Source organism: Diplotaxodon limnothrissa, linkage group LG12, assembly GCF_057381915.1.
Source record: "Diplotaxodon limnothrissa isolate DT_005_m linkage group LG12, D_limnothrissa_male_GT1.1, whole genome shotgun sequence".
NCBI classification, from domain to species: Eukaryota; Metazoa; Chordata; class Actinopteri; order Cichliformes; family Cichlidae; genus Diplotaxodon; species Diplotaxodon limnothrissa.
The window spans coordinates 26160537-26176474 of record NC_140607.1 but is presented as its reverse complement, the minus strand read 5'-3'; the positions used below and the strand labels follow the sequence as shown (position 1 = coordinate 26176474).

Genomic DNA, 15938 nt, shown 5'->3' with positions numbered 1-15938 from the left:
ACTGGCACTGAGCATGTACTGTATTGGTGAGTTACAGTATATGACAAAGAGCTGTGATTGGAGGAGATCGGGGGTGTTCAGTGAATTACTTGCTTTGTTGCTGAATCATGTGGAGTTACGCTGTAGTGAATGTGACAGGATAACAATGCATCTGTCCCACAGACTGATGCCACTGCAAGGGCACCGGAGGGGGGTAACAGGGCTGGAATTAAGTTCCCACCATGCAACCACCTAAGCTCTGCAGGGTGTTTAGTGAGCAGTTTAGTTTTAGTCATTACAGCAGCAATCGAAGAGATGTTACTCTTTAACAATATATATCATTTGCCACTGGTTGTTAGAATAACACTGTTGAGTTTTGTTTTATTTTAGGTTTGTACTTTACACCCAAATTGCTTTAGCTTTCCTAAAACAGTTAGATACTGAGCTCTATACCAAATTGCATTCAAACTCTGATGAGTCTGTTTCCGTAGCGCACTAATGTCAGTGGCTGCTTTGACATGTCAATAATATTTATAGTAAAAAAAAAAGTAAACGTAAGAAAACAGTGTGCGGTGCAGAAATCCAATATGTCACTTAGTGGAATGACATGGTTCATTTAGTATGTGGAGATTAATACAGCTACAGTATGTTTTGCTTTCTTTTGGATCTCTTTGAATGCCTTTTCTGGCTATTGCTTTAAAACTGTGTTCGATCTGCGCTGACTGCCTGAAACTACCTTTGTGCAGCATGTCACAGCTGTATTCCTGTGATCGTTTTTCTGCAGTATTGTCTTTCAATAGCCATGTAATGTATGTTTGGCTGTCTGTTTTTATTTTCCCAATAATGGAAGTGTGCCCTTTGTGTCATCCCCTTCAAGTCAACCGTAATGCATTTATAGTTTCACAGCCAACTGTGGCTATATACAACTATGCCAGCTCCTTGTCACCTATTGGATTAGGATAAAAGAGAGGAGATGGCTACAGGGGGAAAACACACACACACACACACACACACGCGCACGCACGCACGTACTAAAAACAACAGAAAATATACAGAAGGATCACACTGTTCCTGGTGCTTTATCTTCTTTGGTACAGAGTGAATGATGATTTGAACAAGCTCAAAATGATTCACAAATAATTCACTATTAATACTTCTACTAACCTGCCATGCATATGACAGCGGGAGGTAGGTGGGATGGACAGTGAAGTAGGAAGGAAATTGAAGTGAATTGGTGAGATTGCATGGGTTTAGTAAAACCCACAGAGTATCAGCATGAGAACCTCACCATGTGCAAAACAACACAATTAAGAGGGACGCTTAGCTTAATCAGTGAATGCATCATGCAAATGATGTTTTTTCTTTTTTCTAAACCTACTTTAATCTTGGCTGTTATCATAGAATACAAATCAGGGACTTAATTCTAATGAAAGGAGAAGAGAGTGAAGAAGAGGGATGATAGAACACAGAGTTGCTGCTATAAAAGAGAAGTTGGAAAAATACAGCGTGTTTAGCCCGGTGATTTGCAGTTTGAGTCAAATTAATAGTAATAATAGATACTTTGTACATTAGTCTGTATGTTTGCACTGGCATGTTTACTTATATTGTTACCTATTGTGCTTATATTAAAATGCATTATTGGTGCTTGTTTTTAAGTTTGATTAAGAAAATACGACAAAAAACCATCTAACATGCAATTCAATAATTACTTGTGCACCACTATATACAGACTGGAAAGTAAATATACAGAAAAGCAAAATATGCAACATTATGATTAATACAATATGTCAGATGTTTATTTTAAAGGTGTTGCTTTTTGTGGGTCCATAGAACCGGTTTATACAACAAATTTTTTCAATTCATAATGAACACCAAATTTTGAAATACTTATTAGCAATCTTGCAGCTCCACCATGTTCTAAACAGGTTTCTCAAACTTCAGTGATTGACTAATGTGTGTGCTATTTCTATCAAATTAAATAATGAAGTTTTCCCCTTTTCTGGTTTTGTTTTTATCTTTGTCAAATTTAGTTTCTGACCATCAAAGAACTTTAAAAATGGACAAAGATGACCCAGTTAAATACAAAATGCAAAATCCAAGCAAGTTTCGACAGTAGATCCAACACATCCTGGCAGCAAAAGCACACCAAACTAAAGTAATGGTTTACTTTCGCCTGCATTCACAGAAAAGTTGTTCATCACCAGAAAGAAGCTTCCCCCCCCCACCCCCACCCCCCCTTTGTTCATTCAGATTGCAGTGGCAAACTGAGTTATGAACACTGATAGATCTCTCCATAAGGCAACACCAGGATTACTAACAAAGGATTCTGGAAAGTTTTTTCCTGCATACCTGCCCTCAAAACAGATCCCCATGGTGTATGCACGATTTAGATTTAAATTGATGACTTCATTTATTAGAGAAAAAGTTATCGCCCCCTTGTTAAATTGCAAATTAATTGTGATTAACCGCATTTCTTGGAAAGATGAGTTCAATTTCATCAGCCACACCCAGGCTTGATTGCTGCCAGACCTGCTGAATCAAGAAATCACTAAAACAGAATTGTGAAAAAGCAACACATCATGCCATGATCCAAAGAAACACAAGATCAGATGAAAAACAAAGTCACTGACATATATCAATCTTGGAAGGGTTACAGAGTCATTTCTAAAGCTTTGGGAATCCAGCAAACCGCAGTGTTTTGGTGCTTCGGGACCTGGATGGCTTGCTGTAATTGATGGAACAGTGAATTCTGCACTCTACCAGAAAATCCTGAAGGAGAATATCCTGCCAGCATCTCATGTCCTAAAGCTCAACAACACTTGCAATATGCAGTAGCACAAAGATCTGAAACACACCAGCAAGTCCACTACTGAATAGCTTAAAAAATAAAAATAAAAAGGAAGGTTTTGGAGTGGTCTAGTCAAAGTCTGGACTTGAATCTGTTTGAGATGCTTTGGGCTGACATTAAACAGACTATACATGCTCAAAACCCTCAAATGTGGTTGAATGAAAACAATTCTGCAAAGAAAAGTGGTCCACAATTCTGCCACAGTTAACACAGAACACTAAATTGCACTAGGTTACATAAGCTAATTGTCAATTCATGAAATTAAATTACTTCCAACCATTTTTCCTTTTTAAGACTATGATATAATAAAACACTATAAAACTGACACACACTAAGACACACTTCTCTACTTGGCATTTGACCAAGCTTAAATCCCAACTGTGACTCCATTTCTACATGCATGACTTTTCCCCTTTCTCTGTGCACAGTATTTTCAAAACATTCAGCATCTATCTCTCTTCACATCTTACTCTTCACACGTGTAGTATGTCTCAACTGCCCTAGTAGTGTTGCAGAGTCTGTCTTGCATCTGTAAACTGTTTTGGGTCAGTCAATAGAGGCTTCTTCTTCATGACATGGAATCCCCGAGGCCACATGTGCTTGTAGAAGACAAGAGGCAGCTGGAGGTCTGGTACTCATTCACTCTTCCAAAACACTCCCCCACCAACCAACTATTATGCAGAGATGTGTACTAATGGTTCACAGTCTGCAGCTTGAGTAAACAAACCTTGAAAATATCCTTTCCAAGCAAGTTTCGACAGTAGATCCAACACATCTTGGCAGCAAAAGCACAGCAAACTAAAGCAATCGTTTACTTTCGCCTGCATTCACAGAAAAGTTGTTCATCACCAGAAAAAAGCTTCTTCGCCTCTTCGTTCATTCAGATTGCAACGGCAAACTGAGTCATGAACACTGATAGAGCCAGTCTGTGGTAGAGCTCTCCATAAGGCAACACAAGGATCACAGAGCAATAACAAAGGATTGTGGAAAGTTTTTCCCTGCATACCTGCCCTCAGAACAGATCCCCAGGGTTTATGCACTGTCCCCCCCCCCCCCCCTTGTGCAGACTGTGCAAGCATGAGCACACATATACACAGAGAAGTACATAGACAGAGATGTAGGTAAATAAGTGTGGCATGAAGACCAGAACAGCAGAACAAGAGGTATATAAAGATAACATGTCAGGGGTCCGTCTATTACCACCAGAAACAGATGAATTACACGTTTATACAGTGGCTGACTCTTCCATCATCTCCCTAAAAATAGATATCAAAAGAAAAAGAAAAAATAAATAAATCTGCACTTCAACTGCGTTCAGCACGGGTTAATGCACCCAAATTGCACCAATCATAGCCTTATTCTAACACTGCAAGCCTATGAAAATGACTACTGAGACTTTTGACGGAAGGCCTGCAGAAAAGGGTAGGGGGGTGCACTTTTGTCCATGACTTAACTAGAACAAAAGAGCATCAGTGAAGCACATTATCTTGTCAGGCCTTACCTGACAGAAAAATGATCCTATTGTTGCCAGCAGAAGGTGTGAACGTCATCACCAGGTAGACGGAATATGACAGTAATGGTAATTTTCAGAGAAAATACACACACGCGCGCACAACTTAAGCACATTAATGGAGAGACGTGATGATTTAAGTGCTGCAATTCTAAAGGAATTCAGTTTTAGAAATTTCTGCTTAAACCTCAACGTTGTCAATGCAGATTCTATTATATATGCATTTCATGTGTACCAGACACAAAATAAGCAAAATAAGCAATATGTGTGCTGCCATCGACATTGTAGGAGATGCCCATCTAAACTATTTGTCTGTAATAATACAAACTATCTCTGGGATTGAAAACTTTATGGTAAGAGAAAAAATTTGTCTTGTGTTCTGTATGTCACTAAAAACTGGATCCATTATTAGTTTGTCAGAAATCTTAAAAGTGGCATGATAGCAGGTAAAAGTCAAGATATTTAAAATTCTAACAAAATGAAAATCAAAAGTAGTAAGAAATGCTACAGTAGCACCTCCTAGCTTCCAAAGGGTATTCTGTCATGATTCAATTCAAGAAAGAAATTCAATTTTGCCATCACTTACATAATATTTAAGGACAAAATGTGACCTAGAGATTAATAAGAATTGTCCCAAAAAAGTTTATTTATCATTTGAAAAAGAAGGATTTTCATCACAACACCGGCAATTCTTATATGTAAAAGAAAAGCAAAATGTGCAATAATAACAAAAAAAGATGTAAACAATTAAAATAATAAATACAGCTTTTATGAAAAAAATATATTGCTGCATTGACAGAAATATTCTTATGAAGTAAGGCTATTGTTAGTGCTCCATTATTCACAAGGAGTCACTTCAAGTGATCTTTCACTAGTTAAGCGAATGTGTAAGCCATTACATTATGGAGAATTAACAAAATTTGAGTCTGAGTAGTAACAAAATAAATGGTATGCCAATATTTGCTGATGTAAATTGGGTGGCTAGAAACCTTTGATCAGTAGGCAAAATATTTTGTATGAAAGTTGCATAAGCAGATTTTCTATAGGACAATTCTATAGGAAGTTAACAGAAATTACCTTTACACCAAAGTCATTTTACTCCATTAAGATCACAAAAAAGCCTTAAAAATACCATTTATCAAATGTTAAAGCATTCAGCCACATGACTAAGTGGTAACTCACTATGCCACTCATGATATGCCTAAATTAAAGCAGCATTTATGGTTTTAAATGATTAAGTGGTAATTAATTTGATTTGAATGTTTTTCCCAATTTTGCAAATAAAGTCTGTCTGCCTGTACATTCCTGTTGCTTTGTTCCTTCATCCACCACAAAACCATTAATGCAACTTCATTTATGCATCGCTCTTAAAATAGTGTTAAATGAAAGTAGTTTGTCGAGTTAGTGCACAGCTCCTTCATATTGATCTTTCTGCAAATAATACCAAAGTGTCTTTTAGGTGTCCAAGATCACTATTTACCCAATATTTTCTTTTGCTTCTAGTCCATATAATTAAACTGCATTGGCAAACCTTCAGTCCTGAACCTGAAGGACTCAGGAAATGTCCTAGTGTGTATTGGTGTCAAAAAAAAGAAAAAAAGACCGATGTCTGCAGTTCTGATCCATCGTGCAACAGCAGGTGTTAGTAGAGTTTGACTCCAGAACATCTCAGCAGCCAGGAAATGCCATCCAAAAGCCCAGACAGGGATTCTGCCACTGTATCCTGTACCTGTTTATGAAAGAGAGAAACAGGCTGAAAAGCTCCACAAGCTGAACTCTGGATGGAAAAGCTTTCACCTGATCAAATATCAAGCAATTACCATCCAGGGGTTAGGCAGGTGGGGTAGGCCAAGTCTCTTTGCCATGTCAACACAGGGAGTTCGACACATGGATCTGGTGCTGGGAGTCCGAACTGTTTCTGGTTCCTCTCTTGAGATGCATGAGAGCACCAGCAGAGGTTTGGATGTGGAACCCCTACTGCAGTTTAGCACAGCTCGAATCTGGACTCCTTCAGACTTCTCACCACCTATTCACAACATGAACCATGAACCTACTGCAGATGTTCTGCATTGATCAGTCATTGAGTATGATGTGTCATTGTACTACACTACAAAAAAAGATGTGTTATTTTACCTCTCTCAAGCTCTGCATTGGCAACATAGATGAACCCATCCACCACTTGGCACACCTGCTGAACCTGAGGAGCAGGAACGCACACTGGGTCCCCTGAGTCGTCATTTCCTTCAAAGGTAAAGAGTTTATTGCTGATGCTCTCCTGTTGCACTCTGGCTCTTTCTCGCTCTGCCCTACAGACACAAAAACACAAAGATTAATAACTGCAAAAAGGATGAGAAACAACTGTGACTCATTCAGCAACAAACAAAGTGCTCACCTGTTGGTTGAATACAGAGTGAGGATGTTAAATTTGTGTTGGTTATTGAACATGTAACTTATCCCCGAGCCAATACCTGAAATAAACAAAGGTTTACGTATGTTTGTTTGTATTCTTTGGGTAGATAAGCTGTGTGTATGTAGTGATCTAGTGCCATCTAGTGGTAGACAATACACATAGCAAGTAAACTTATCTGTTGATTAATTCTGTGATTAAAATGCACTGATGTAATTTCTGTAACACATCATTATTACACGTTACCTTTAAAATAATCACATTTTATCTAATTTTATCTTTTATCTAAAGGACAAACTATGATTTACAATTGATTAAAAGGGAAAATCAGCCACTATATTATGCATTATGATGAGAAAAATACCATGAGAAGCTTATCCTTAGATCAGTGTTATCTTACCATTTATCTGTCTGTGCGGAGTGCCTGACACAGGAAGTATATCTGGAGCATGCATAAGCCTTGTGACTAAAGAGACATCCAGCTGCTCCATGCCAGGACCAAACATGGCGTAACGCGGTTCAGACGAGGGTACCAGGGACTGAAAAAATGAGGTCACCACCTCATATGCTGGTCGTGTAGGAAGCCACTGCTGTCTGGAGGATGGGCAACCTTTCAGGTATCTGTTGATACACAAGGTTTGCTCAGAAATTTTTCCAGGAAACTGACGGTAATGCAGGATAACAGGGGGATACTCACTCTGACATGTAGTCAAATTTTAGTTTTATTCCTTCATTTCCCTCTTCTCTATCATCCAGGCTCTCGTCTTCACTTATTAGCGGTGCATCCAGCAAGTCTGGATGGGGTATGGTCACATGATCAATGGAGGGCCAGTATGGCATATCCCGCAATAGGAAGTATCTCCACAGTAATGGATCTCTAACCATGGCCCTCCAGTAACGACTTGTGGCTCCAAGGTGGCAGAGATCCGCAGGAGACAGAAAGGTCATGATCAGAAACTGTACATCCACCTTCGGGAGGAATGGCGGAGCACAATTATTTTGATTTTCCTAGATCAACAATAAATATTTCTAGATTAACCTCCTAGACCAAAATACTCAATTGTGCTCTACAAGGGCCTGATATCCACTTAGGAGGACATTATACTGCTACTGTTCTATCAAAATTTTAAACAAATATCCTCATGTGGCTCTTATTTTTCTTAAAAACAAAAATAAGGTAAAAAGAAAAAAAAAATCTGGTAATTCTTTGTTTTTACATTCATCGGGCCCCAATATCTGCCCAATATATGTCCAAATATCAAAGTGAAATTGCAAATGCATGCCGTGGAAGAGTTCGGGTCTTAGGAGGTTAAAATTCCTAGTTAAACCAATTATGTGTATTTGGTTAAGAAGTAGGAAAAATACAGATTGGAAGGGGATAATGGACAATCACTAATACAAGCAATTCTATAATCAGCTGATATACTTCAAAGATAAGTCAAAGGAACTCAAAGTATGGCAGTGTTCCTGCTCAGAATAGTGCAGTCGAGGCATGCCAAATCGGGGACGGGAGGCAATTACGACTACTTTGGAAGCCTACAAGTTGAACGCGACACTTAGACTGAGCATCTATCATTTTTTCTATAAACAGCTTTCAGACTGTGTGTGTAGAACCTGAAGAGAGCAACACTATCCTTTTAGGCTTGTCCTGTCTGAATGAGTGACATATAGGCTACATAGGTAGACGTACACAGAATTCTCCTATGAATGATTCGACTTACCGGTAAGGTATCCAAAGATCCATACTGTTGTTCTTCTTTTCCCGAGTCTCCAACTGTCAAATCGGCTTCAACAACTTTATCAGGGAAATAGCGGTCTCTAAACCGCCTGAGGCTGCGGATCACCAAAGACTCCAGCTGCTGGATCTTTTCAGCCATGTCTTAATTTGTGTCATATGCGAATATTTACTGTGTACAACTAAACACTATGAACCAAGGAAATGCCAACACCGATGTTTTCCTGTCACTTCCTCATAGCAGTGGAGCATTGTGGGTATTGTAGTGCAGTATCATCAAACAAAACAGGAATACGTAGTAAAAGAAAATCTGGAAGGCAAACTAGGAAATTTTTCTTAAAACAAAGCACGTTTATTGTCAACAAGGACATTAAAAAACAAAATGATAGATTTTTTTGCCCAAACAACACAGTTTCTCTATTAATAGTTACACTATCAATGTTATTCAAGTTGCAGAAAAATGGAAGTTGCAATAGATGAAAATACAAGTGGTGCATTACAAAGCTGGTATGAACAAACCTGAACATACTTTGAATTGGTCATTAATACGTCACTGACAAACAGTTCGAACACCTTTCTTTGCCTTCTGTGTGTATACTTTATACACAAATTCAAATAATGCATATGCTATTTTAATATATATTAAAAGCATAACAAAATGGCAACAAAACAATAAATAAATGTTAATGTGCAATGTCTCATTTCCAGCTGTATTATCTTTAAACTTGTTACAATCTTAAAATGAAAAGTCAATTTTTCTTTTTTATTATTCATAACCTCTTTAGTAATATTAATGCTATTGTGACACATTCTTAGAGCAAAACAAATGCCCCAATCAACAGTCTGGAATCAGAGTGGCCACTGCTTTTTCAGCAGGCCAGGGGCAAATAATTATTCAACAGCCTCTTGTGCAGCCCTTCTATTACAATGCTTGTCTTATACTCTAACTTCTCATTCATCTGCTTTGGCCTGGGCTGTTTGGCATAGGATTAGGTTGCCTGTAGACACTGTTCCAGCATCTCCTTTCTTCACATTCACTCTCTCCCTGTGCCTCCCCATAAACTTTCACAAGACTGCACCCCATCCGATGGGCTCCATTTTTATTTGGGATTGACACATTTGAATATTGAACTTTGATCTGTTCCTGAGGGCAATTGTAACAGAGAAGCTATATTTTTCACTGTAAAATACTGAGGATTTCCTTGGCATTCTCTGTGTTCCAGCCCTGCCCTTGGAGAGGGCCCTCACAGGCAAGCACATATTTGTTGAGGATCTGTGTGCCAATGTCCCGAAACTGGAGGCGATCTTCTTTGTGCTCCGTAGTGTCAGCGCTGCAGTCCTCGTACTTGACTGCCCAGAAACACATTTCGCCAATGTACATCATTGTCAACAGGTGTGTGTCTGAGAAAATGCCTGACCCAAAAGATAAACCGGTAGTTAGTAAGACCAGTTGGCGACAAAAGAACAGATTGTTAAAAAAATTTCTGTGTCAGTTTTCAGTTATCCAGGTCATTGTAGTATTAGAAGAAGAAAAACAAAAAGTGATGGATTTCTTTAACTCTGTTGAAGACTTTTCACCTCTCATCCCAGAGGCTTCTTCAGTTTGGCTTCTGTATGTAGAGCCCCAGGTATTTAAACCCTAGTGGGGGTTGTCCCTTAGGAGGTGGTTGCTGACCACTATTAATCATGTGAATCATCAAACAAGCCAAGGTGAGCCATATCCAGTTTTTGGGGCAAGTTTTTTCCGAAGTGTCACCTGAAACTTCTGGTGGTAATGGTCCACGCCTTTTTTCACATCAATACACCTAATTCTGTACCTGTACCCATTATTACGTATGGGACTCTCCACCTTTTGGTTTTAGAATTGAAAAGCCTCTGGGATGAGAGAAAAAGCAGCTGACCTTCAATGAAGGTCAGCTGCTTTTTTTTTAAAAATTCTCCTAAGATTTTCAAAGATGGGTAACAAATTAGAAGTAAAAAACTCCTTTACTAAGGAGTTCAGCCCCCAAACCACATTTAATGATCCCTGCCAATGATTACTCTGGGATGTAATTCTCAGTAACTATATTTATTTGCCAAAACTCTTGTCTCCAAGGACAGAAGAGATTCCAGCGAAGCTGTCAGGTTTCTCCCTACCACAATATAACACAAACATCCGATCACATAACTGTGGAGGTTGTGGGTTCAAGTGTATTCCTTCATTTATCACGTCTATAATAAATAACACATTTACCTTCAGATAAGATGTTTGCTGTAGCAGTGTCATGTAGCACCACACCATCATTGAGCTTTACAGAGTTTCTCACCTGCAGCATCCGCATCAGGTATCGCACACCTTCCTGAATACACTGGGTCAAAAATGTTTTTAATGTTAAAAAAGAAACATAAAAAAGTGGTAAACTATTGGTTTTAATCAAAGTAAAGTTGTACAGCTAACAATGAATGAAACTCCTTAGATCTCTGCATTGTTTGTTACCTTAAGGAATGTTTCCTTGTTTTTCTTGATCCACTGCTTTCGCTGATGAAGGGTATGACAGTACATATACAGCAGAGCTCCACGTCTCCAGTAGAGACATTCTAACAGCTCTAAACCCAACACAGACTGCACCTAACATAAACCAAAAGACACGAATATCAATATCAGACACTCCATGATGCCTCATCCATATTTATTTCATAAGCACTTTAAAAGCATGTGTCCAAGTGTGAGTAGCGAAACCACAAATCAAAGGGAAAATTAAAGTTGAACTGACGTCCAACTGAAAGTAGGATAATTACTGGATAGTTAACCAGACCAAGAAAGAAACACATGGACACAAAAAAAAAAAAAAAGAGTGTCTGCTCCTCTTTTATATCCTTTGGGTTGTGGGTTTGTGTCCTAGTAACCTCTATAGTCTTATATTGTAATAACCAGACTACATGACAGTTTGTGATTTGATACAAAGTACACTATTCATAAAATGGAGTAGAAGACAACACCAAAATCGGTTTGAGACAAACACAAACCTCTTGTGCTGGTGCAAGCCGTGCGGCCAAAACTTCAGGTTCAGTCAGATCTTGAAGAAGCTGCTGAATTTTAAATGGTGAACAGTCCTCAGGGAACTCCTGGTCCACCAGTTTATTCTCTTCATAAAAAGTGATGTCTAGAATCACCTAAATGATGAAAAATAAAATAATTTACAAAAAAAAGTAAAACTGAATGTGTTAAAATTGTCTTAAACATTTTGCCTGCACCATGTATAACTTTGCAAAATAGGATAAAGGCCTATAATAAACCTGCCAGCTGTTGCTCCTTCTTTAAACCAATTAAGAAAACTATTTAGGGGGGGGGACGACAACAACAACGGTTAGAGATATCTGTATCTAATCTGGAGCTGTAATACAACATAAGCACGCACAACATAAATGAAACTGAATTGAATTTAGATCACGTAAAGCAATTTCCAATAATGCAGTCACTGATTTTACTGTCCCATCAGATCAGCTGCCTACTCAAAAATATTTTTTCTGTCTTTCAAAAAGCTTTAGTATGATGGTTCTTGAACCTCCTCAGAGATACATTTAGGGGAAAATATAGGCTAAAGGCTGAAGGATAGAGTGATGAGAATGGCAGGAAGTACAGTACGCAGAATGGAAAGCACCCCAAAATCACATTGATACAACTGTAACAAATGTAAAACAAAACCACCATCTTCAACATTTCTTCTTCCCTAACTGAACCATCTCTTGTGGGTTGGTATGGAGTTAGAGGTTTTGTTTTACAGTTTATGGCAAACATTTTACTCCTAAATTTTTAAAGCAATACGCTTCAGAATATCTTTAGTAAAGTTAATCTAGACCAGTTTGCATTAGACATTATTACAATGTCACACAGAGGCTGTAAATCGTTAAAGGAACAGAACTAAAACACTCATAATTAGAGGGTTTTCATTTCAGACAAAGTTTCCATGTTTTCCTGATATGAGCTCTGTAATTATGTCAAAATTTAGATAAGAGCTAAACAGAAGACAGCAGCAACTGCAAAGACGGCCCTTTCAATGAACTCATTATAGAAGACACTATGTTAGCAACATTAGTTGCTAAATAACAATTATTTTGATAGCAGACTAATGTGCCTCATTTTTCTTTGATTAGTCAACGATTATTTCAGTAACTCTTATCTACACTTCCTGTAGGCAAACCTCTTATTCTAGGCTCCAGTACCTTACCTGCTCAAGTCTGCCCACCTATGAATACCCTGTTGTCTTGTCCCACAGCAAAAATAATGACATATGAATTTGAAAATAATCAAATGGTTCTTTTAACATTACTCAATAGAACCATCAGAATAAAAATGAAATAAATCAAAATATTAGGTAATATAAATTAATTTGCTAGTAGCATTTAAACAAAGAAAAAATGTGCAAGTAGGAAACTAAAAATAGTTTCTATCCATAAGTTCAAATAAAGCTTTGAGATCTTTGAGATGATGTTCCCAGCTGTTAATAACCATGCTGAAGATGTTCTCTGTCCTGACTTTAGCCATTTGACAGGTGCATGAGCCTCTTTATTGGACAAAGTCACCCGTATGCCTGTGCTCAACAGTTAAGAAAATACAATTCTGCGTCAACAAATTTTTATAGTCGATGGCAATGATTATGGTGATGAATTGTTGCAGCCCTAAAATTCACAGGAAATTATTTTCAGAGAGTATAGAAAATTTCTTAGCGTTTATTACTGAATAGACGGTGAATTTTGTGATTATGTCTGTGACACAACATTTATGTTACACTACTTTACAAACTTAGCTACAATTCTTGACATGTAACTAGCCTTTGCCTGCTCTATGTTCACTTACTCAAGCCAGAGTCAATATAGATGTGCAGACAGATTTACTTTTTTTTATATAAACTCCCTTATAGTACAGCTGCATTTTATAACTTGCTTCTAGCTATACATGACAATTTAGTCTGTTACACAGACACTAAACCAACAAATATGGGTATTCAATCCCCTGGACATGTGTGTACAATGCTAAACTTAAACTGTAAAAGTAAAGAGACTGGAATGTGTTCAGTTTTTACTTTGTAGAGATGATCGTTTTTTAGTGGCTGCATAGTGTAGTGGTTTACACATCCATCTAACAAATAAAAGATCCCTGGTTTGATTTTGGGAGGAGACACAAATCCCCTTGGGGTTGCAAAAAAGTAAAAACTATATGTGTGAGCAACCAACTGTGGTGACCCCTTGTGAAAATGGGAACAACTGAAAGCATCTTTAAGATATGCAGGGTTTTTATTAAAATGTAGATACAACAGTAACCTACTGCAAACCTGTCACTTTCTGCTTCCACCTTCTAAGATGATTTAGACATTTTATATTTGCGTTTAATACTGCTAAGCAGTGTAAGTAAGAAAAATTTCCTTGTGTTCAGAGCACCTTAGTTGGGTATTTTATCCTGTTTTCTGTGGTTTTGGGGACAAAAATCACTAGTAGTTTAAAAAAAAAACCCTCATGTTACTGACTACTTAATAAAATAACTTACTGAAACGCAAGAGAGTAAATACAATTTGATGGAAGGAAGTACCTGTGTGTAATCCTGCAGCAGCTTGGATAGGTTGCTACTCTCTCCTCCTTGTCTGTAAAAGCTTTTCAACTTGTCTAGTATGGCAGATGCATTCTGTAAATAGTCATCATCTACGGAAGAACCATATGTTAACATATTACCCAAGTACAAATCTAAACTCATGAAAAATCCCGAGTTATCGCGATTGTTGATCGGGACTTTATAATCATCCACAATTCGACTCATGACAGGAAAAAAAATATTTTAGCATAAAACATAAGCTGACTAGCCCATGCGAGCATTCACAGATAAACATAAGGCCAAAAATGCGCACTAACACGGTGGCGTTTGAGGTTCAGATACAAGTTAAAGTAAAAAAGTTAACGACACCATTTAACATGCAATAAGGACAAGGTAGATGCTTCGTTGCTTTATTGATGACAGTCGTTTAGCTAGCATTACCAGCCATCATGTGTCATACCTTCACATATGTCAACAATACTGCATTTTAGCTAACGTTAGCAGTTAACTCAAAAACCCTAGTGAAATACAAACATAACTCCGCGAGTTATGTACATTCTCCTGCAACGTTGCTAACCACTAATTATAATTAACTAACTGCATATGCACTGATGTGTTCAGAAAGGTTGTTTTGTTTTGTTTTTTGCCAAAATGCAATATTTCATTAGACAGCAGCTGTTGTCATGGTTGCAAGCTAACGTACGCTGGAAGTTAGCTTGATTGCTTGCTTGCTAGTCGATTCCTTAACCAAGACTGTTTGCCACGTACTAAATGAATTGCCGAAAGGCAAACAAATAAACAGTGTAATCGGTACCTTGCTTTTCAGCTCTGAGACTCGAACACTTGATGTCTAACTCAAATATTCTTCTCTCCAACTCGAAACCTTGTCGTCTGTAGTCGTCGGCCATGACTAAAAGTACCAGTCACGGGAGCCACGGATTTTACTCACGTGTTCAAAGAATTTTCAATTTCCGTTTCTGTGCATGCACGCGCACGGCCATAGGATTATATCAGTAAGTCGTCCCTGCGTTTGCAAAAACGTTAACTTTAACCTGTAAACATACGTGTACTTTTAGATAGTGTGGTGGTGCTGACAGCTGAAGGGAGCGTGCGTGCTATAAAGTTAGACGTCAGCTGAGGCGACTTTGGAAAATAATAACTCAGACAGTAGGAAACAAACTGTTGGTAGCCGGTTAGAATAAAAAAAAAAAAAAAAGGGGGGGGGGGGGGTTAGTGAGTTTTTAGTTATTTAGTCCAGTGCAATGAGTCCTATGCCAGAAACCGTTTCTACACAAAGTGGAAAGATAAATTTCAAAGGACGGATGAAAAAAATGATCTGTGGGTTTTTGCTTGAAATGTCAGGGATGAATGCAGAGGAAAGATATGAGAAATGTAGGGATGAGCTACAGATTTCTGTTTGTTGGAGGGGGCATATTGCTGGAACCTGTGGATACAAATTAAATGAGGAAAATAGAAGGGGAAATTCTGTGCAACATGAGGCAGACTGGGAAAAATTCAGGTATTGCAAGAAGTGTGTTGCAAACTGGTGTAGGACATCTGCCTTGTGCCTCCTCAACATTGTGTTTTCATGGGGCAGAAGGGGAAATAACTAATAACTAAATTCTTTTTTGAGCTGGGTCACCACAGTGGATCTTCATCATCCATTTCAATCCCTATCTCCAATTCTCTGCTGTCACACCAACCCACTGCATGTCCTCTTTCACTACATCCATAAACCTTGTCTGTGGTCTTTCTCTTTTCTTCCTGTTTGACAGCTCCATAGTCAGAATCCTTTAGCCAGTATATCCACTATCCCTCCGCATGTGTCGAGACCATCTCATCTCACCTTTCCTCTCTAACTTTGTCTACAATTGGCTCCATCTCTTGTATATG

General features: G+C 38.2%; 2 protein-coding genes across 2 annotated transcripts; both read right to left on the bottom strand.

Moving 5' to 3' along the window:
• Window positions 1-5979: 5979 nt before the first annotated feature.
• fbxo4 (F-box protein 4) lies at window positions 5980-8621 on the bottom strand. The gene is made up of 7 exons (XM_085368437.1): window positions 8466-8621; window positions 7442-7713; window positions 7145-7365; window positions 6730-6805; window positions 6471-6643; window positions 6158-6363; window positions 5980-6066 (listed from the first exon to the last, which is right to left on the bottom strand). Exons 1-7 carry the CDS (start codon window positions 8619-8621, stop codon window positions 5980-5982), a joined length of 1191 nt encoding a protein of 396 aa, XP_085224563.1.
• Window positions 8622-9138: 517 nt separating this feature from the next.
• rimoc1 (rab7a interacting mon1-ccz1 complex subunit 1) lies at window positions 9139-14974 on the bottom strand. The gene is made up of 6 exons (XM_085368436.1): window positions 14860-14974; window positions 14046-14155; window positions 11486-11632; window positions 10956-11087; window positions 10713-10827; window positions 9139-9892 (listed from the first exon to the last, which is right to left on the bottom strand). The coding sequence occupies exons 1-6, from the start codon at window positions 14951-14953 to the stop codon at window positions 9657-9659; spliced, it is 834 nt and encodes a 277-aa protein (XP_085224562.1). The 5' UTR covers window positions 14954-14974; the 3' UTR covers window positions 9139-9656.
• Window positions 14975-15938: the final 964 nt, after the last annotated feature.